Source organism: Asparagus officinalis, chromosome 6 (genome assembly GCF_001876935.1).
Source record: "Asparagus officinalis chromosome 6, Aspof.V1, whole genome shotgun sequence".
NCBI classification, from domain to species: Eukaryota; Viridiplantae; Streptophyta; class Magnoliopsida; order Asparagales; family Asparagaceae; genus Asparagus; species Asparagus officinalis.
In genome coordinates, this window is record NC_033799.1 from 68,223,694 (window position 1) to 68,244,843 (window position 21,150).

Genomic DNA, 21,150 nt, shown 5'->3' on the forward strand with positions numbered 1-21,150 from the left:
GCCCCTGTCTCCTCCACTTCAAGCGCCTCCCCTTCCCCTGATCTCCTCCACATACACAGCCCGTTGACCCTTTCCCCTCCTTGTGCTCCATCCTTCCAAGCACCTCCGCTAGCCTCTAAAAAAACCACCTGCATCCCTCAAAGAAGCTGACAACAGTCCCTGCTCCCTTTCACTCTCGAGTAGTCACACTAAACTCCTCCACTTCTGATCAGCTCCGACGCCACCCGCGTCCTCTCGTTATCTGCGCATCCAGTCGTTGTGTGGTTGTAGCCCTGACGATGACAGATCTGCGCCTCATTCATTGCCGATTCCAGTTCTGATTCTGCGGCCCTTTGGTGCATGACCGATCCTGAAGCCGAAGACGTCCAGTTCGTGTACGATCCAGAGACCGACATAGTTGATTTATAGCTCTCAGTGGTTCGATTATCAGCCGTTCGAGACCATAGCCGGATACATTGAGTGCGTGACTCCTCAGATTACCAAGAACGTGGAGAGTCATTTGGGGATTAGCTCGTAGCACCGATGTTTCTATCCAGACACGTCTCTTCATCCCAGTTACGTGCTCTCGGAGGAAAACTCCCGCCATCCAGATTTGGTGTTGTTACACCGCCTCCAGAGGTCCCTCACGTTGAACCAGTTCAGCCTGACGAAGGTTTAGTTTTCTTTCGACCTAGTATTTTCGGAACCGCTATTGCGTGCATGTTACTATCAATATTAATATCAATTGCGATTGTACTGTATTCTCTTTTGATTTAGTGAGCGAGTGATTCCGTTGCCAAGTATATCTGCAAATCTATATATTACGAGTCGAACTTTATTAAGAGAACAAATCATTACATTTATTATCTGAATAATTTACATTGGTCTAAACTTAGTACATTTGCAACTTTTGTTTAAAAACTATCCGGAGCTTCACTTTATTCTCGAGCTTCCTACCTAGATCGATTGTCGATTTGGTGAAGTATTGCTGTCGCTGTTATCCTTACCTGCATACACATTGTTTCACATCATTTTTTGTATCAGAGCGTGGTTCTATATTAGGAAATTTTTAGATTAGTTTAATCGAGTCTTTTATTTGTGATAAAAAAATAATCTTATTTAGTTGTTAGTGCATCTCATATAGTTGTTAGTGCATGCCCACTCGCACAGGTTTACCCTATCGATTAGGAGAGTCAAGTGAATCGATTAGTGAATCCAGCATGTCAGACAGTGTAGAGTCCGAACTCCTTAAGAAATTCAATGAACTAGCGAAACAACTAGGTGTCGTAGCCTAGGAGTGTAGAACTAGCCTTGATACCCTGACATAGTTCTAGAATGAAACTTATGAAATGTTTGCTAGGCTCGAAGAAGTGCGTGTTGCAACATTGCTGCCGCAAGGTCAAGGTTATGGACACACCACCCATGGAACCGCACATTAACCTGTGCCTGATTCAGATGCGCAATACCTGAGGAGCATTACAACGCACCAACCTTTGACGGTAAGCTCGACCCGCAACTTGGACTAGCTGAAAAACATGGATCGCTACTTCGATTGATACGACCCGACGGAGCCGAGGAAAGTCAAGTTTGTCGCAATGAATCTCACGGGAGCCGCCTGCCAATATTGGTCCAACCTCGAAACGTTAAGACATATTAGATGTGAGTTACCAATTTTAACTTGGCGAGAAATGACCGTCGAGCTAAAAATGAAATACCTCCCGTCATCGTTTTATCATAGATTGCTAGACAAGTGACATCGACTTACTATTTATAAAATGAGTATTTCAGATTCTGATAATGAGATCTAGGGGTCAAGGTGATTGATGCATCATTGTATCCTCCCTATCTTGCTATTTATCAACTTTGATGGACAAGTTTTAACTGATACTAGATAATTTAATTAAACTGGCCCTCAGCTGTTTCCTTCCCAAAGATCCAGTGAAACAAGAGAATGTCTTAAGTGGCAAGTAATATTTTATTTCCTCAACATAAGCAAAAGAGAAGAAATTTTGCTAAGGAGTTTTTCCCCCTTCGCAAATACTTGTAGAATGCTCTTTCTGTCTCATTTCAGATCCATTTTACTACAATCTAATGCTAGAAGAAGTTATTTTTCTATGCCCCTTTTGAAAGCTTTTTATGCATATTTGTGAAGATAGCCTTAATATTTTGTAGCAGTCAATCACTGCATACAATTATGCTTTGTACTTCCAAGTTTTTCTCATTTTATCTGACTATTTAATATTTCTTACCAATTTTTTATGTCTTGCAGGTTGTTCAACTTATGATACTTGATAGTAAAAAGGCAGTGTCTTTATTGATCCAACAGCAAGTATCATACCTCCTCCTGAAGTTGTGGGACAATTTATGGGTGCCATTAAGAAGTGTGATAGCAAATATTTCTTACATTTATACTTGCATTCTCTATTTGTAGTTGACCCTAATGCGGGAAGGGAGTTCCATGATTTGCAGGTAACTTGTCACACTAGTTTGGCAAACATGTTTGCCAAGGTAAACTTCAAGTTATATTCAAGCCAGAGTTTGCATACAAACCTTGGTTGCATCCAGTTTGTGGTTACCAACACTTCTTTGGAGTGGAGTTTGTGAAGCTATGGTTAGGAAGACAAACTTTTGTGCTTGAAGACATGGTTTATCCAACCTTGAAATGGTTGCCAAACACATTTTCCGGTTTCATAAAGTTTTGCTAACCCAAAATGTCATTAACAACGTGTTGTTCAGCTTTTGTGGTTTAATCAAATGAAACCACAGTTTCACAACTGAGACCTGATTGCCAAATTAGGCTTCACTTATTGTATGCTTAATACTCAGAATTCCTTGACTATTCCGTGCAATATTTTTGTTTACACTTTATCTCTGCTTTTCCTCTATTCCAGTATGAACGAATTCCGAGCCTCTTTGTATATTGCCCTTTTATTCTTTGGCCTTTGTCTGCTTTTACATCTTTGCTGGTAAAAGTATACTTTCTATCACCTTGTTCTGTCTTCATGATTCTTTAGTCAGTTGTGCAGCTTGTTCTAGAAGAAAGAGAAACTTATGGCACCATGATGTCTCTCAAGATTAAATACCTTATGTCATTGAGTTTCCTATAGGCCACCATCAAAATTGGATGGTTGCTTTTCTTGTGCTTAGGATATACTCAGTTGTAAAAGACATAATGTTCTTTTATCCCCCAGAAATGTGTTATGATATTTATTTAAGTGTCAAATTGTCTGGTATGTATCATGAGTAAAGTTGAATAACTGATGTTTATTAATCTGAATGAATACATCTATTAATTCATTTACATTTTAACTCTAATAACTCTACTCCAGTGTCTTTGTCTAAATAAGATATTCATGTAAATAGGTATAATCATGATTCATCATCATTAGCATCATCATCATATGTTATATTGATGTTAGCTAGGGAACATGGTTGCAAAAGGCTCTATTAAAAGATTGACCAAAAACTAGAAGTAGATGTCATCCTGATGTCAACCTATTTCAACCCGCTAAAAATGTGCCAAATTTCTATCCAAGGAATATATGGATAAGAGAAGACTTGTTATATGTCATAGACGGTGACTGTTTAACTCCTCTTTTCCTATCCCATTGCAATTTATGCTTATCCAAACTGGGAGATGCCCTCTAAAATTAGCCTGGCTTCAAGGAGTCTGGAAGAAGGAAAGATGCTAATTTCACAATAAGAAAGCACAATCAACCCTAAAACACAATTTGGATTCAAAGAGGACACATTCTCATTTTCACTTGGGACCAATTTTGGATGCAAAGTGCTTCTATGTTTATACTAGTTAGTTTGTAGATTATAACCTTTGTCTTTTGAAAAGATTTTGAGTTAATTGTTATTCATTTACTTTCACGTGGTAGGTAGAGCTTTATGTGGATTACGAACCACGGATGCCGCTTCCATTTCTTAGTCTTAGTGAACATTATAGGCTTGACAAGGTTTGGAGCTGAACAAACTCTTGATACATTCTTGTCAGCTTGAAATCTAAACAATGACATGATTTTTAATTACCTCTCAGGCATATGATATTTGTGTGAAGAAAGATCTTCCTAGAGAGCAGGCCTATCTTCTAGGGAGAATGGGAAACACAAAAAAAGCCCTTACAGTTATCATAGATAAATTAGAAGATATTGAGGAGGTATGTCCATTTGTTCACTGCATGTACAAAAATATTTCAAGTTTCCTTTTGCGTTCATCTTTCTTATTTGCATGTGACATACTGGAATTAAAGTCTACGACTTTCGAGGTGATTGAGAATGAAAACATAATGGACCTTATGCAGGCAGTAGCAATTGTGTCTAATCAGCATGATGATGAATTATGGGAGGAATTAATTAAGCAATGTCTTCGCAAGCCTGAAATGGTACATAAGTCATCTCCAATGCTGTTACTCAATTTTTTAGCTTTGGCAACGGTGCAAGCACTTACATTGTCTGTGTGAACATGTGGCAGGTAGGAATGTTGTTGGAACACACTATTGGCAATTTGGATCCTCTATATATAGTCAGTCGTGTGCCAAATGGAGTTCAGATACCTAGGTTCGTATTTATCTTTGTTTCTTTAGCAGTACTAAATTGTCACATCTCAGACTGATAAATTCGTCAAATAAGCTATACTTCCCAAGAAGTCAAAAACACAGTAAAATGTTTTTTTTCCCTTAAGGCTAAGAGATCGCCTTGTCAAAATCATCACGAATTATCGGACAGAAACTTCTCTGAGACACGGATGCAAATGATATTCTCAAGGTTTTCACAGTTTCTATACTTAATAAACATCACATTTCTTTTATCTCATGTCTTCTCTGATTGAGATTAAACCTTGATAGGCCGACTGTGTTAACCTTTTGATGAAGTACTACAAAGAGGCCAGACATGCAATTTATTTGAGCAGCATAGAAGAAGAAACCCTAAGAAGAAGGGAAGATAACACTTCGAATAATGAGATGGCAATAATGCCAACTTCAAGAACGATGGATGTTAAGTCCAAAACAAGGGGTGGTGCTAGATGTTGCTTGTGCTTTGATCCTTTCTCCCTTCAAAACCTTTCGGTCATTATTTTCTTTTGTTGCCATGCTTTTCATGTTAGTTGCCTGCTGGGTGGCGCGGATAGTATTGATATAGGAAGTGAAGATATAATGCATATTGGTGATGATGGTGATGATAGTGATGAGGATGGCAACTCTGGTGGGTCTTGGATGCGCTGTGTGTTGTGCACTACCACCAGTGGGTGAGCTTGACTGTATTTAATAGTTTTGATTTTTTTTTTAAATAAACTTTTTCTGATATATTTTGGTAATTTTGTGGTCAACTGGGTTCATGTTTTGTCGTGGAATATATGTGTAATATCTTTTGATGTTTATTTTTATGCTCAACTGGGTTCATGTATTCTTGTTGAGCCGCTGATTGCCGTGACTTTCGACCTTTTTGGGTGTTGAATATATTTTTTTCATTTTTAAAAGTGGTTATGGATCCGATTTCTTTTGTGACTATGATATTCTGAAATATTTATTTACATTTGTTGTAATTCTTTGGTAATATGGTTAATTGATAAAAAAAATTAGTAACTTGATAACAGTTAGTTGTCTTTGGGGTGTTGTTATGAACCATTTGATGTAAGATATAAACTTGTTGCAATTATACCTTTGGTGTTGGGGGTATAATTGCTTTGATGTACCTGTCATTTTTGTTCTGGCCTTCCTCTTTTTCTCAAAAAGAAACAAAATAAGTCAAACAAAATGCACTCTAGGTTTGAACATGATAAGTAAAAAAAGGTTTGAAGTAACATTAATAATTTCAAGAATTTAAGGGATATGTCATTGAAACCTTTAACACCTCGCTTGGTATGGGAGAGTCAACTGATGTGAGAATTGAACGAAACATGAAATAATTAATGTGGGATGAAGTGGGAATCAATACATTTGGAAGTTGCATATTCCTTTTTATTCCCGTGGCTTGGTTTGCTTGAGGGTATGGTGAGGGAAGTGCAATTAGGTAGGGTATTGGATATTCCTTTTGGCCTTCATGTTTGGTTGGGGGAGAGATGTGGGGAGGTGGATTTTTTTAGTTTGCTTTTGTTTTGTGTCTTATCAATTTAGAGGAGTTCGTCTCTCTATAGATTAAATATTCATTTTATCTTGTCTATTCTTTCGCTTCATCTCATCTCATGTCATCTCTTTCTTCAGAAACCTCTTACCAAACATGATTTTTAGTTTATTCCCCGGCTCATCTCACCATGTCTAAGTGGGAATGCCTACTCCTCGAGAACTCATTGGAAATGCTCATCCTCGCAAAAGCTTAGAACTGATAAAAAATGATAGCGAGATTTTTAACATCGATAATAAAAAAAATTATCGTATCGTTAATTTTTTGATGTTAAAAATTATCGTATTGTATCATTGGAAACGCTCCTAAAGTGTGGGTTAAAAATTATCGTATCATTCTCACATAAACTCTTGAACAACCCTTGAACTTTAAAGTAACTCAGGCGTTCTTTTTTGCAAGAAGAAACCCACACTTTGGGGGAGATCGGCATGTTCCCGGTGAACGAAAAAAAAAAGCCACTATAAATTAAGGAATTTGCGTTTTTCTGTTAGAAAACGCTACTTGTTCGCCAACTAAAGATAGGGGCTCTAGTTAGAAACCCCAAGTTCAGGGGTTTATGCGCAAAAATCCATCGAAGTTCTGGGTGTTTTCTTGCGGTTCTGAAATGGAAACCGACGACAGATATCCCGAGGAGCATGTTATTACCACCGTTTCCCCTTCTTCCATCAGCACGCAGTGGAAACCCCCGGAAAAATATCACCCCGGCGGTGCCCAAATGATTCTCGAGCCCGCTCCTCAAACCCTCCCCAGTTCGCCCAAAATGACGAACGGATCGGCGCTTCTCTCCAACGCCAACCTCTTGAAGGTGCCCCCCTCTTCCTCAAGATCCCCTCCGACTCCTCTCCAATCCCTCTCCCTCGGCCTCGTCCCCCTCAATCCCATCCAAGACCAGGCCGAAACCGCCTCAATCGGGCGAGTGAAGCTCTCTGATATCGCGCCGTTCGAGGGATCGCCGAATGGGAGCTACATAAAGGCGGTCGAGGCGTTGGCGGGGTCTCTGATGAGGTATAATGCGGCTCTGATCGAGGTTGGCGCTGAGGAGGGGTTGGTGATGAGGTGTGCGCTGGAATCTGTGAGGATGTTCTTCAAGGCGAGGGCGCAGTTGGGGAAGTCGGGGCGAGGGTTTTACACGTATCGAGCTGGGAGGTGAGGTTTTGATTCAGCCATGACTGTGTTTTCTGTTGTCTTATGCGTGAATTTGAGATTGAATTTTGTGCAAGAGCATTTGTTAGAGGGTGGAAACGCGGCACCGCCCTCTAAATTGGCTTCCAATTCCGTCAAACTTAGATCTAGCACTGAGCCAACACCGCAATCCAAACGTCGTCCCTTTTCCTTTGCTCTGCACTTAGCCCTATGAGAACACTGTGATGCTGAAATCAGCACCATCGCCACTCGCTTGCGACTGGGAGGGCGAACTGGGATTGTAAGATACCTAAAAACATGTTGTTAGTGGGGGCGATCCATATATTTCTAAAAAGTCGACAATCGACTAAGTGGACCCTAACGTCGTGCTTGTTCCTCTTGCTCTTGTTTCTGTTATCTCGAATTGACAATCGAGAAAGTGACGAAGCGAAGCTTAGTATGGGTTTCTAAAAACACCTTGTCACTTTGACACTTACGAGCCATAGACTTGTATGCTCGAATAGTTTTCAGTATGGTAATGTGCATGTGTCGGTGTGAGCCGTGGCTCTTAGTTTTCCCAGGGAATGAATGCAACTCTTGCAGAGAAATAATCTCCCTGCTTCTTCAGGCCTCTAATTTCAACTAAATGAAGTTTGAAGGGTTGCTTCTTCCCTGCATGATCCTTAGCTTTTTGTCAGCATAGTGTTATTAGTTTTTTCCATCGGGATGTGGCGTGTTTATTTATGGGTTAGCAGTGAATTCGTTAGTTGTTCATGGATAATCAGTTCAAGTGAATTCATGTGCTAAATTCTTTCACTGCATCATCTTCTTCCTTGCAAACTAGTTCTAATCTCAAACATTAAAATCTACTCCAGACCAGAAATATATATGACCAACGTGGATGATTTTGGTCATTAAACTTGTTCCATTTTAGAAATTAATGACAATTGCCTATCTTTTATTAACTGTGCTCTCCAATGTTAATTTACTTCTCTTGTTACACCTGATAGGGAACTTAAAAGTCTTTTAATGATGGAAGTAACCATAGATCATATTCTTCATAGTGATTCTCATAATTTTTCACATAGACTTGATTGTGGTTCCATGGGCTTTGGCATCTGTGTGATAAAAATGGTAACTGTTCACCAGTGATAAAGAAAAGGAAACAACTGTTAGATTCGGATTATTTGAAATATTAGCTTTAATGACAATGTTGCCCATTGTTACTTAATTTGCTTGATTTATTGCAATATAGTCCTTGTGATCGCTAGCAATCGAAAATTAAATCTAACTGTTATAAATTTTGGAGTAGGAGATTCCTTCTCTCTGTAGAGGATATTTATATATATATATCATATTATATTACTCATAGTATTATAATAAAAATTATATATATATATATATATATATATATACATATTATAATATCGGTGCGCACAGCACACCATCAACAGGTGTGCGAGCCTCACCTTTCTAATTCTTCCTAGGTAGCTCATTATTGCTAAAGAGCCCCACCCTATATAGCCACTCATTCACACACACACACAGCCATGCACAGCACACACGAGCACACACACACACACACACACAATATATATATAGATATAATTATATATATATATATATATCATATATATATATATATATATATATATATAATATATATATATTATATATATAATATATATAAAATGTTTCCAATGCGTAAGCAACTGTTTTGCTGTCTACGTATCCTAAGCATATGTATACATCACTTTCGTCAAACCATACTCGGACATAAAATGCTGGTAGGTGGAGTGCAATGGCTATATCTAGTAGACTAATAGAAGGCGTCAAATTTGAGCATGGAAGAACAACATTTTTGTATGGAATGTGGATTAGATTAACATCTTCAGAAAGTCTCTCAATATCTTCTCGATTGTCGTTACTATTTTCTCAGTAATAGAGTTGGATCCCTGTGTTATGGGCTTTTCATCAATGATGGGTGAAACACTTTTTTCATGCTACAATATATATTATTTTTATCTTATTGTTTGTTAGAGCTTTAGAAGATGGTGACTTGTCACCCCCATGCATGAGCGATGCTTTCAGATGTTTGGGGAAGGTAGCACGTGCTGCATTATGTGCAGTAGCTCGGCATCTTCGTTTGCGCAGCGAGTAAGAGTAGTTTGTGCGGATATTATATTTCAACAATTCTAAGTTTAATAACTTCAATTAGTTGTGCATATGATATTTTCTTTGCAGCGCTTTCAACCACTTACTTGATGATACACCTTTGCCTGTAAATGAGGTCTCATCATCAGTGTTAGTTGCTACGTATTCTAATGCTTCTTTACAAAGTGGCAAAGGTTCTGTGGGAGGCAAGTCTTCAAATCATGAGGTAGAGAAGGGACTTTTGACATTAATAGCTTCTGACAATCCTGGGATCCAGGTAATTTTGTGTTCCTGTATGCTCTTTGTTTGAAATTTTTTAGGTGTACTTGCTATTCATTACTTTAAATTTTTGGTATAAGTTATTTATTCAACTTGTTTCACAAGTCAGGAATACTATTTGCATCTCATTTCTCATGATTATGCGATTGCTTTGCATTTTTAAGATACTTATTCCTTCAAACCGTTTCCTGTCACTTTTTTCAATAGGTATGTGACCCAAATGGTCATTGGTATCTAGCAGATGGGTATTCAGGTACTGGAGAGCTTTTGTTGCTTACAGGGAGGGCACTGAGTTATGCTACTGCTGGTCTTCGCCCTGCTTCTTCATATAAAACTGCTGCTGACTCTTGTGGAAACATTAATGGTGGAAGGTACATATTCACTTAATTAGTGTTGTCCTCTCTGTCTACTGAAAGCTGAATTGTTTTTAGACATTTATGTGAAGACTTTCTTTCTGTGTAGGGCATCATTGACATTCAGGCTTATGCCTCAATCAAACGCTGTATTGGATTGTTCTCCAATTGCAGCAGCTGGCCATGTAATTCAACAAAATTATCAGCCAATAAGTGTGAGCCAGTTTATGGATGACTTGTCTGCTGAAGAAGATATAATGTGCAGCCTTCCAAACAATGTATATGTAAGTTTAGTATATCTTTTTCCCCCTTTTGCTTTCCAGATGCTATGGGGTCAATGCTTTGCTGTTATTGTGAAATACGGGAGTAGACGAAGGCATAATAGTGGAAAATAAAAACCTTTGTCTTTTTTTTATTGAACTGTACAGTAGCATTATTGTTTGATAGAACCATGAAAAACTGTAGTACACTAAGTTTCTGATCACTAATGAGGTAGCTTGGTTTTGATTGTGGCAGGTCTTGCTTCCTTGCTAGAAGCACGACCTGCCTTCCCGAGGCGCTTTTTCGGAGCCCATGAACCCCTAATTGTTTGGAAAGGACCATGAAGGAAAATATACTCTTATGCTTATTTTAATCTATCGAATTAATTATATAATGACAAGTAGTTTCCATTTCAAAATTGAATTAGTTCAGACAAATTAAATAATGACAAGTAGTTTCCTCTTCATTTTATTTTAGTGTTGAACTGAGATAATGACAAGTAGTTATCTTTTCATTTTATTTTAGTGTGGAACTGAGATATGCAAATAAATTGAATTAGTTCAGACAAATTAAATAATGACAAATAGTTTCCTTTTCATTTTATTTTAGTGTGGAACTGAGATATGCAAATAAATTGAATTAGTTCAGATAAATTAAATAATGACAAGTAGTTTCCTTTTCATTTTATTTTAGTGTGGAACTGAGATATGCAAATAACTTTATGATGGGAATCCAAGGAAGAGATACTCCAGAGGAAAGGACATGATAAGAACGGGAGGATATGCTTGATTCTAGATTTATTCTCTATGATCTTAGTGATGTTATTTTTTATTTTTTTGTACGATTCGAAAGTCCATATACAGATTTGATTTGATCTTGTTAATTGTTATATTTTTCTATAAATAATGTTGTAAGCCTCATAGAAGGAAGACTATTTTGATATGAAAATTCTGAGATTTAAATTTGGTGTGAATTACTTATTTGAGGGTGTGAAGCCCATTTTATTTAACTTTCTAATTTAATCTCAACATCTCATCATAACCCCAACTCACATCCCAACCCTCCACTTAAACAAAACACTAAGCCCAATGCAACGACAGGCAGAGCGAGAAAACTTACAGAAGTTCAGAAATTGGTTGTCTCAATAAAATAGCAGGATACTGCAGCTTTTGCAAAAAAAAAAAAAAAAAAAAACGCTTCCAGTATAGATCAGAAATCTCAGAAACTTCAAGTTTTTAAGTACAAGTCTGAATCAGAAGAATGTATATTATTGGATCAAGTAGACAACAAGTAGAATTTAGAAAGCAAACCTCACAGTTCACAATGTGCAATCATCTGATTTTCTATCTTATTGATTCAAAAAAATTGAACCACACTTCAGTTACGGATCTAATTCTAGACCATGCTTTTGTCTAAATTGTCTTGATCCAAAAATTTTGGACAGCACTTCAGATACTGGATCTGATTCTAAACCGTGCTTTGCTCTCAGAATGTCTGAACATGCGTTGGATTTTTTACAACTCAGAACTCCACCAAAGCAATGTTATAAACTTAATCAGGTGCAATTCAGTAAGAATTGGGACCTTTTGCTGACCACGAGACACAATTCAATTGCATATTACATTGCAAACCCCATAGGAGTTTTGCATTGTAGTAGTAGAGATAAAACAAGGAGCGATATGATGGCTGTAGTTCAAAATGCTGGTTTGTGGGAATTGAGTGTCTTGGAATATAACATTATAACTAGATTTGACATGTAAAATTTGAGTCAAAAGTTGGACATAGGCGGAGAAATTTAACATGGAAACAATTACGATTAGATCTAAGAATTCAACATGATATATCAGTTAAAATACTGGTTTAGGCCTTAAATATTGAACAAACTGGATTTTAACTAGGTCTTACCTCGTAACGTCTGAGTTAAAAAAGTTGGACCTTGGTGGTGGGTTATAACATGGAACCAGTCAGATCAGATCTGAAGAATGGTCATGCCAGTAGCAACTGGTCACTGCTTGTTTCGGTATTGGAAAACCTCTGGGTCATATCAAGGCATAAAAGAATTATGGAAATCAAGGTTCAAGCTTAAGTCAAACCCAAGGGTGTCTGAAACTGAGAGAGGTGGAAAAATGTATGGAATTTTACATGTAATTCATGAAAAAGTGTTTAGACAGTCTTGCAGAACTCTTGCTATAAAGTGTCTGTTTATGGTTTCATATAAATCTTAGGAGAAAATAAGTTTATTGGATGTTGTTGACGCATTTTAGTGGTATTTTTAAGCAACAAAACAAAATTCCAGTTATTTTTTTTTATTGTATGGTTGGACACCATATGATGGTATATTTACTTCTATTCTATATAACTACAGGTGTGTGAAGTTATTTTCTTAAAGCTTTGACGTGCCATGCAGATTTCTTGTTTCTAATCTCTTTCCTTTGGTAGAGCTTCCATCTGATGTAGCAGTTTTTAATAATAAATATTTCAACCAAAAGCATGTAATACTGCACCATGTTCATTGACAAGCTTTTCAAATTTAAAAATGTAGGAATCTTCGAACAATCTTGTTAAGGAACCATCATTGAGGAGCATCCTTTCTGACCCGTTGTCGTAAGTCTTGGTTTTTGATGCTTTTTTTATGTTAACATTATCTAATTTATACTTATTAAATTTGATTTCATGTTAAATAGGTGTTATTACTACTACATAAACTTAATTTCTTACACAATTTTGGTATCAGCATGAACTATTATTTCATTCAGACATGTTTTCTGCAAGCATTGGGAATATTAACAATTTGCATGTTTTTATTGTTCCAATTTATTAAACACAAAAAGGCAAATGTATGAATTCTATGTGATTTAACTGGACATTCTCGAGTACTATAATTGCCGAAGGCTTTGTAGCAGGCTGCATTATTCTCTCACAAGCAATTTCATAAGAGCTTGGCACTAACCTGAAATTTGGTTTTATGTACCTATTAAATTAGTTCTGGTGCAACATGCGTAGAGTACGGCAGATTATATTGCGTAGAATGGTTAATTTTGGCATTGCTTTTTTATTGCAAGCATTGTCTTTTTGAATTTTATCATACATATAGAAAGTACTGTAACTATAATAAGAAAACAAAAGGTTCACTAGAGTATTTGGAGCACTTTTACCCAGTAGCCTTACCGAGGCACACATGTTGGACACATTGCACTTGACCATTCCATTTCATGTCTATATTAGACTTACATTTTTGTTTTGTTTCCCTGTCTACACGTCTTCTAGTCTGTGGTGCTAGTACAGAAGAATTAGTTCCTCATGTGTCAGGGCAATCCTCTTGGACCGTACAGTTTTATTTGTAAGTTGATGAGTCAGTAAATTATGGGATTCAGTACATATTGAGCTCAGTCTTGGTTCTCCGTTTTCGTAAATTTTTATCATGCTTTAGTCCAATTACCAACAACCATCCTTTTCTCTCCTCTTTGCTCTCCTTTTTTCATATATTAATTTTTTATGTTTTATTTCCATTTTCCTTTTGTATCACCTGATTTAACTATGAAGTTATTTTCTTCTTGCTGATCTGAAGCTCTAGTTCCCCCCTTCTTGTTAATCTAGTGAACTCCTTAGATTGTGTACTTTGTCCGTTGGAAGTCATATTTGTTCTCTTAGAGATGGTACTTCTTTTTGCTCCTATTATCAGCAATTGGTGTTGCTATGTCATAGACCTAATACTATTTACTTTTACTTAAAAGAATATCATCCTTTGCATCAGACCTTTCTCTTCATCAACGACTTCTTGGTTTCTATATTTGTGTTACCATCCAACTGATTCTGAACTATTACTTTTAATAACATCGTTTCTATGGATCTGGTATAAAGGAGGAAAATACACCTTGCATTAAATATGTGAATGCGAAAGCACATATAATGGGTTGTTGTGTTTTATTATCGTTAGATAATGACAGAAAAACAACCTTATCTCTCTTTTGTTTCATTTTGTTTATTTTTTGGTCCATATTGTTGCATCTGGAGGAAGTTTTAATCTCTTTTCTTTATTGTGTATGTGCCACTGCCAACATGATATTGATTTATTGATCTGCACCATGCTATTGTATTGTTATAGAGGGGCTTTCCTTGAAGATGCTATGGTTGTATCATGTGGACATTCGTTTGGGGGTCACATGCTTAAAAAAGTCTTGGATATGGTATGTTCAGTACCTTTCCCATCCATTCTTTTATTTTTATTTTTTTTTCTGGTTTTTCAGATCTTTCATATTTGAGTTCATTGTTAGTTCATATTAATATCCCAATTTAAGTAAAATTTATAGTTATATCAATAGTCGGTTAAGGGATATTTAGTTAAGACTTTTAGGGAACAAGGTGGATAGCTTTATCAAGGACTTGAGGTTATTCTAGCCATTCTCCTTAACGTGGGTAGGCTGGGAAAAAAATAAAGAACGCAATTTTTTCTTGCAAGAAAGGCGTAAAAACAGAATTCTCTGGACAAGCAAAGGTTGGCTTAAACTCAAAAGAGTTGAACTGAAGAACATCTCAATTGATGGCTATGTTACCTGAGTACTTCTATCAGAGTGCCATACTTGTAACCTACAAGTACTCGTATTAGTACTCGTACCCATACCCAAACGCCTTGGACACTACTTGCATATATGCATACATTTATTCAGGCATCTACACAATTATACAATACATGTTTTAATTTAAAACACTTGTCATACCTTTTTTTGAACATATATCTTACACTTCACATCCATTTTTTGAAACTCATTGGATATAGGTTAGGTTCCGAACTATGATTTTAAAGGGTCGTTTGGATGTCTAGTTCAAAAACTTAGTGGTTTTCCAATTTATAATCCACATAATAAAAGAAACATAAAAAATATGATGGAAATGTTACAGGGACTTTAATTCTCATAAGAGGTGAATGAAAACAATATTGATCTAATGTAAATTATTAATTCCAATTTATAATATGTATATGTGTATATAAATATTTATATAGACGTGTCTTCGTACCCTATCTTTTACAAATTTGTCATAAATTTGTCATGTCCCGTACCCATACATATGCAACATAGATTGATGAAGATGCTCACCCATGCAACATAGATTGATGAAAATGCCCATGTTAGAAAAGGACATGGGAAACTTGGAAAAAAATAGAGAACTTTTGGGTCAAGGAACTGTTGTCGGACCATCCTACCCTAGTACATTGCTATAGCCTTTCCTTCTTTTTCACTTCTCAAGTTATGCGAAAGTAAAGTAGAACTGGAAAAAGTACCACCATTCTATATAGCCTTTTGGGTGCTGTGAAATAGTTGTGATGTAGATTTACTAATTCTTTTTATAAGGAAAGAGACGTCTTATTTTGTCCTTTGCCATTCAGGCCAGATGTACCCTTTGTAATGCAGAAATAGAGACGAGCGCAAAGTCCTTAATCCCTAACCTTGGTACATGCTAATATGGTGATTTTTTTAATATGCTTGATTTTAATATTTTCTTATCCCCATATATGAGTACTAGTGACTAATTTCATGTACAGCTTTGAGAAGTGCTGCTGCGGTAGTTAAGAATGAGGATGACAGAAGACTCTTCCATAGTGCCACTCTCCGGAAGCGGAGGAAAGAAGTTAGTACTTTTGAAACCATGTTGGACAGCTGGCGTATTTACTTACCTTTGACTTTTTCCCCCCTAATTGATAACCAACCGTCTCCCTCCCAATTTTGCTACAGGACCATGGGGAGATTTCACCTGATGGTGACATTATCAGGCATCTAAAAGGAGTTCAATATCCGTTTGCTGTTAGTGAGAAAGTTCTGATCAAGGTACTTTTTTCTTTAACTAAAACTAGTTTAATGAAAAGGTTTTTTTTGGGGTACTGATATTTATTTGGAAAAAGAAGCAATAATAATGGGAAACACCATGCAGGGGAACAGAAGAACTCCAGATAAATTTGTTGGACGACAGGCAGTGATCACGTCTCAATGTTTGAATGGATGGTGAGTTTTTCATTACCTTGAATCCTGATTTATCTTTTATTTTTTATTTTTCCTAGTTTATTTTCCTTCTTTTTAGTGAAAATTTTCCTATTTTCCATTTTCTTTTAAATCTTATGGGTCGTATGGATTAATAATCATACTTGATTTTTTGTATTTAACTCATGAAAAAAATCATTATGAGGGTGGGGCATGTTTAATGATATATCAACCATCCCCTCACTCACATCTAAACACACACACACACTCTCTCTGACACATACGGAACACTGTGCACCCTCCTATACATATTATAATGTCAGTATATGATCATCTTCTGGTCCTATAAGTGCTCAATTAAGCGTCATCCAACTAAGAACCAAAACACGATTGAATGCATTTATTAAATTTCCTTTTCCTGTTTAAGTTTCGATACATGATTGCATGATCCTTCTCTTGCTTGGAGTATCTTAAGCGTGTCAGATGAACTGTCATAGTCCTGATCTTTACTCCTTAGAAAGAATCTATGCTGCAAACACCTTGCCTGACAATTTTCACACCCAGTAATTCACTTCAGAAAAGCAATGTAATTTCCTAACATGATTCCACGAAGAGTTCCCTGTCTATGCTTAATAACATGAGAATTAGATCATAGAGAAGTCCATTCTGCCTTCAATATATAATATTTTGAATCTGCTTCTTTGATGCTATGCTTGATTTGGTAATATATATGGGAAATTTTCACGACCATGATACACTTGCATACTTCATCACCAGTCTTTTTTCTGCACTCAAGTCCAATTTATGCAATCCATCATCTCCAGATGTAGAGCATTAGGACTGAAATGCTGCCAGTTATTTATCAAGCAAATGGTTAACAATCCTGATGGTCTGCCCATTTAATAGTTCCTTACTAAGACTGAAAATGACACATCAAAACTTTGTGCAGCCATCCGAGGCTTTAACCCATCAAACTTTTGCATCTGTTCTTTTTATGACCCACTGACTGAGCCACCTATTGTCAAGCTATCTGCATTGACTATGGGTTTTACCATGAATGCAGTATGGAGGTAAAGTTTAGGAGTATAAGCCAAGAGAATGTCTGGCGAGCTTAAAGATCCGCAATTAATGGTTCCTAATGATGAAACCAAAATCACCACGTTGGTTGGTTATATTAACAACACAAATTACAATTCAATCCTCTGATAACAATAAATGAGGGAAACAAAGAAGATAGAAAAGCAATATAAGTGAATCCTTTTCCACTTAAAGAAAACAAAAGTTCGAGAACAAACTAAACTACACTATTTATATAGGCTCATGTATAGGGGGTGCAAAATATTCTTTCCGCAGATATATCCATGTATTCATATCCATTGCATTATAGGCGTGGTTATCAAATATCTATATCCGAAAGGATACAAACACAAATATTGTTGTGGAGTGAAATATCCGGATCCATATCTGAAAATTTTGAATATATGTAAATCGTAGAGTTGCAATTGTTTTGGCCATTAGATTAATGGATTTGAGGATTTTGATGATCTATAGATCTACTCTTAGATTTTCAAATACATCAAACATATTAGTTGATACTATTGTATCAAGTGACCTACATTTTTTCAATCTTAAATGTTCTCATATTCGTTTTCCTTATATTTTCTCTCATTTGATTCATATCCATATTTGAATTTAGCGGATATGAATACATGTTTCCTAACTGAGACATATCTATATCCATGATTGGTAAGAGGATATGGATATGATAAGTATTATATTCGAACCGTATCCAATCCGTTTGGACACCTACATGAGTCAAAACATACAAATGAAGAAATCCTATCCTAATAGAATTTTAACAAGGAATGATATATGAGGGAAAAAATTAAATCCTAATCTAATTTAAATTTCTACTGTATTTGGAATTATGAAATTTCTTACCTAATTATGAGTCTAAGTAGGTATTTTTTTAGTTTCAGGTTGTGAAGTTTTGGGGAAAAGTAGAAAATTATGGAGGAATAGTTGCTCATCTTTTAAGTTTTTTTTGGTTTCTTACCTATGTCTAGAGGTTGCACCTATTCAAGGATAAAATCAAAGAGAATCTTGGTCACGTAGACACTTCATTTTGGGTGTCGTATCCGTGGCTGACATGCTATGGACACATTTGTTCAAAGCGAAACCTGATTTTCCCATTACTTACAACCCTAAACTAGTTTTTTTGGTATATCGGGCTCAAAACCAATAGAGCTTTGAACTCAAAAACTAAAACGCATTAATTAAAATTTTGAAAAATGGCCACAATATCCCATATGATCAAAACTATACGTGATTCTACCTTTTTTGCACTGTTCCCATGTCATCTTCTTCGAACCCAAGAAAGGAAGAAAGGTCTCCATTCCCAGTTGCTCGACGAAGACGACAACGAAAAAAGATCTTAATTCTTTATTTGATTTAACTTAATTCTTAGCAGTTATAGACAATAAAAGAAAATCTATCGTTATCCTTGTATTCTACTTTTAAAAAATCTATCGTGTCCTGTGTTTGTGTCGGCACCCGTGTTTGTGCAACAAATATTAGGTACTTGAATTTAATATTTGATCTAATGTAAATTGTAAATATATAGTTACCCTTGTATTCTACTTTTAAAAAATCTATCGTGTCCTGTGTTTGTGTCGGCACCCGTGTTTGTGCAACCTAGGAGAAAACCAATAGAAGATTTTCTCATGTGCAATGGAGGGATTAGGGATTGATGGTCCCCTACTTTGATCTCTGCAACCAGGAGATCAAAACCATAGGCTCACAAGATAAAAAGAATAACCAAGAAAAACATCGAGATTTACATGGTGTAGTTGACCAAATTTAACCTACTTCTACAGAGCAACAACACAAGAGATTCACTATGTCTGAGAGAGAAAATTACAAGAGAAACCACTTATATCTCTTCATCTCTTAATCTCACACACACGTAGCCACCATCTCATGTTCTATCCAAAGCCCTCAATCTCCTCTCAAGTCTCATATAAGGGATACTTACATAGCGCGAAACGTTAGCACTAACTGTCTAAAGGCCTGCTAGGTTTGAAGCCTATTAGAAAGTAAACAGATACGAGACATCCTAACAATCTACCTATTGGCCCGCCCGTATCTGAGCCGCGCGTATGGGAATGTAGCTCAAAACTCCCCATTGAAAACATGTGCCACATCTTCGGGTACCACATCTTTGGGTAACAACACGAGAAATCGACTACATATGAGAAAACAATATATGCGAGATCACTCATATTTCTCCATCTCTCAACATCATATGCACACATGCCACCATCTCATGTTTTATTCCAAACCTTCAATCTCCTCTCAAGTCTATCATAGAGATACTTATGTATTTGCTAAACCCTATCACTAACTTAGCCCAAAGGCCACCGGGCTTAAACCCATTGGACACTAAACAAATGCAAGACATATCCCAACAGGAAGGCACTAAATACAGCAGAAGTTATAGGATTATAATCAATGGATAGAAAACTAAAGTGTGACACAAGAGAACTTAGTTGGAAGTAATTAAAAAGGATATGATAATGATTAACTAAGTGATGAAGATAGCTCTTGAATTAACTAAATGGACGAATATGATTAAATTTTTTAGATTAAATACATTCCATTACTCTGAGGTATGGTGTAACTACAATGGTGACTCTAGAGTCACCTGTGTAATTACACCCTACATCAGGGTACCAAAATGTAATTAATCTTTATTTTTTAGCAGAATTTAGAGTGGTTGTGGATAAAGAGTGGGTTTTTATTTCCATTGATGATAAGGACATGTTCAAGAAGCTCTTTTTAACAATGATGAAGAATATAGCATCATTCTGATTTTTGCCTATTATTTTTGATGCATGCTTCCCTCTTTCATTCTTTAGGTATCTTCTGAAGATTTTGGATAGTGGAGAAAATGTCAGGTTGCAGTACCGATCATTGCAGAAACTTTCAAGTTCTCGGAGTGATGATAGATTACAGTCACAACCATCATTACTTCAGGGTAGCAGTTGACAGAATTACACACATGTATACTTCTGCAAGAGCCTGGCCGCAAAGATCTCGAGGTCCTTTGCAGCTGGTTGATGCAAACTTTTGGCCGGTTCTTTTCCATGTACATGTACAATTATACATTGTTCGAAGCCATTTTTCCCAAAGAAGAGGCCATATAATAAATCAAATGTTTAGTGTAACTATAAGAAAATGTGTTGTTATCATGGATCCTTGACCTTTCCAGTTGCCTGACAAGATATGAGGGATAGCGAAGATAAATTGCCATACTATCTTCAAGAGGAAAGCTTGGAGAGCAGCTACTTTTGTATCCCAGAAAACAAGTGCATGAAGGTTGGCAATATATATATATGGAGATTGCATGATAGCCTTTTTGTCTCACATGGTATTTGAAAGGCTGCAAGAATTGAATATGCTTTTGTTGATACCAAGAATTCAGTTGTACGAGACGGTAAATCAAAATGTATCATGTATAGGATATTAAAACTGTTTGCTATAGAGATACTAAAGAGATATTGTTACTTATAGTTTTACTTGGCCTTCTTTGGGTTATAAAGTCATGAAGTTGTCTAATATTATGTAAGTATTACATTCGATAGAACCTTTAAACTGTTAATCAACAGAAGGAATCTGTAGTCATTGGTCCATCTTGTGCATTTATGACTCGATTCTTTCTACATACAAAATAATATATCAGGGACAACTTTGTCTTTTCTGTTTATCTTTCTAGTTAATTTACCACTTTGCCCGTCCCACCCTAAAAAGAAATCGTCAGTTTCTTTCCCAGATTGTTTGTCAGCATTATTTGTAAATATTCAATATCTGTTTTTATTTTTTTCCTTTTGTTAGGATTCTGTA

General features: G+C 36.3%; 2 protein-coding genes across 2 annotated transcripts in view; both read left to right on the forward strand.

Moving 5' to 3' along the window:
• Positions 1-5,471, forward strand: part of LOC109846278 (vacuolar protein sorting-associated protein 41 homolog) — a 10,884-nt gene extending 5,413 nt beyond the window's left edge. The window contains 9 exon segments of the mRNA XM_020415499.1: positions 2,249-2,306; positions 2,309-2,448; positions 3,864-3,941; positions 4,022-4,141; positions 4,286-4,366; positions 4,456-4,541; positions 4,666-4,732; positions 4,734-4,748; positions 4,829-5,471. Coding sequence (XP_020271088.1) covers positions 2,249-2,306; positions 2,309-2,448; positions 3,864-3,941; positions 4,022-4,141; positions 4,286-4,366; positions 4,456-4,541; positions 4,666-4,732; positions 4,734-4,748; positions 4,829-5,233 — 1,050 coding nt within the window. The 3' untranslated portion in view covers positions 5,234-5,471.
• On the forward strand, positions 6,694-20,865 carry LOC109844872. The gene is made up of 12 exons (XM_020414042.1): positions 6,694-7,250; positions 9,267-9,383; positions 9,471-9,657; positions 9,867-10,030; positions 10,122-10,296; positions 12,816-12,877; positions 14,379-14,460; positions 15,660-15,723; positions 15,816-15,901; positions 16,006-16,098; positions 16,202-16,272; positions 20,166-20,865. Exons 1-12 carry the CDS (start codon positions 6,709-6,711, stop codon positions 20,293-20,295), a joined length of 1,773 nt encoding a protein of 590 aa, XP_020269631.1. The 5' UTR covers positions 6,694-6,708; the 3' UTR covers positions 20,296-20,865.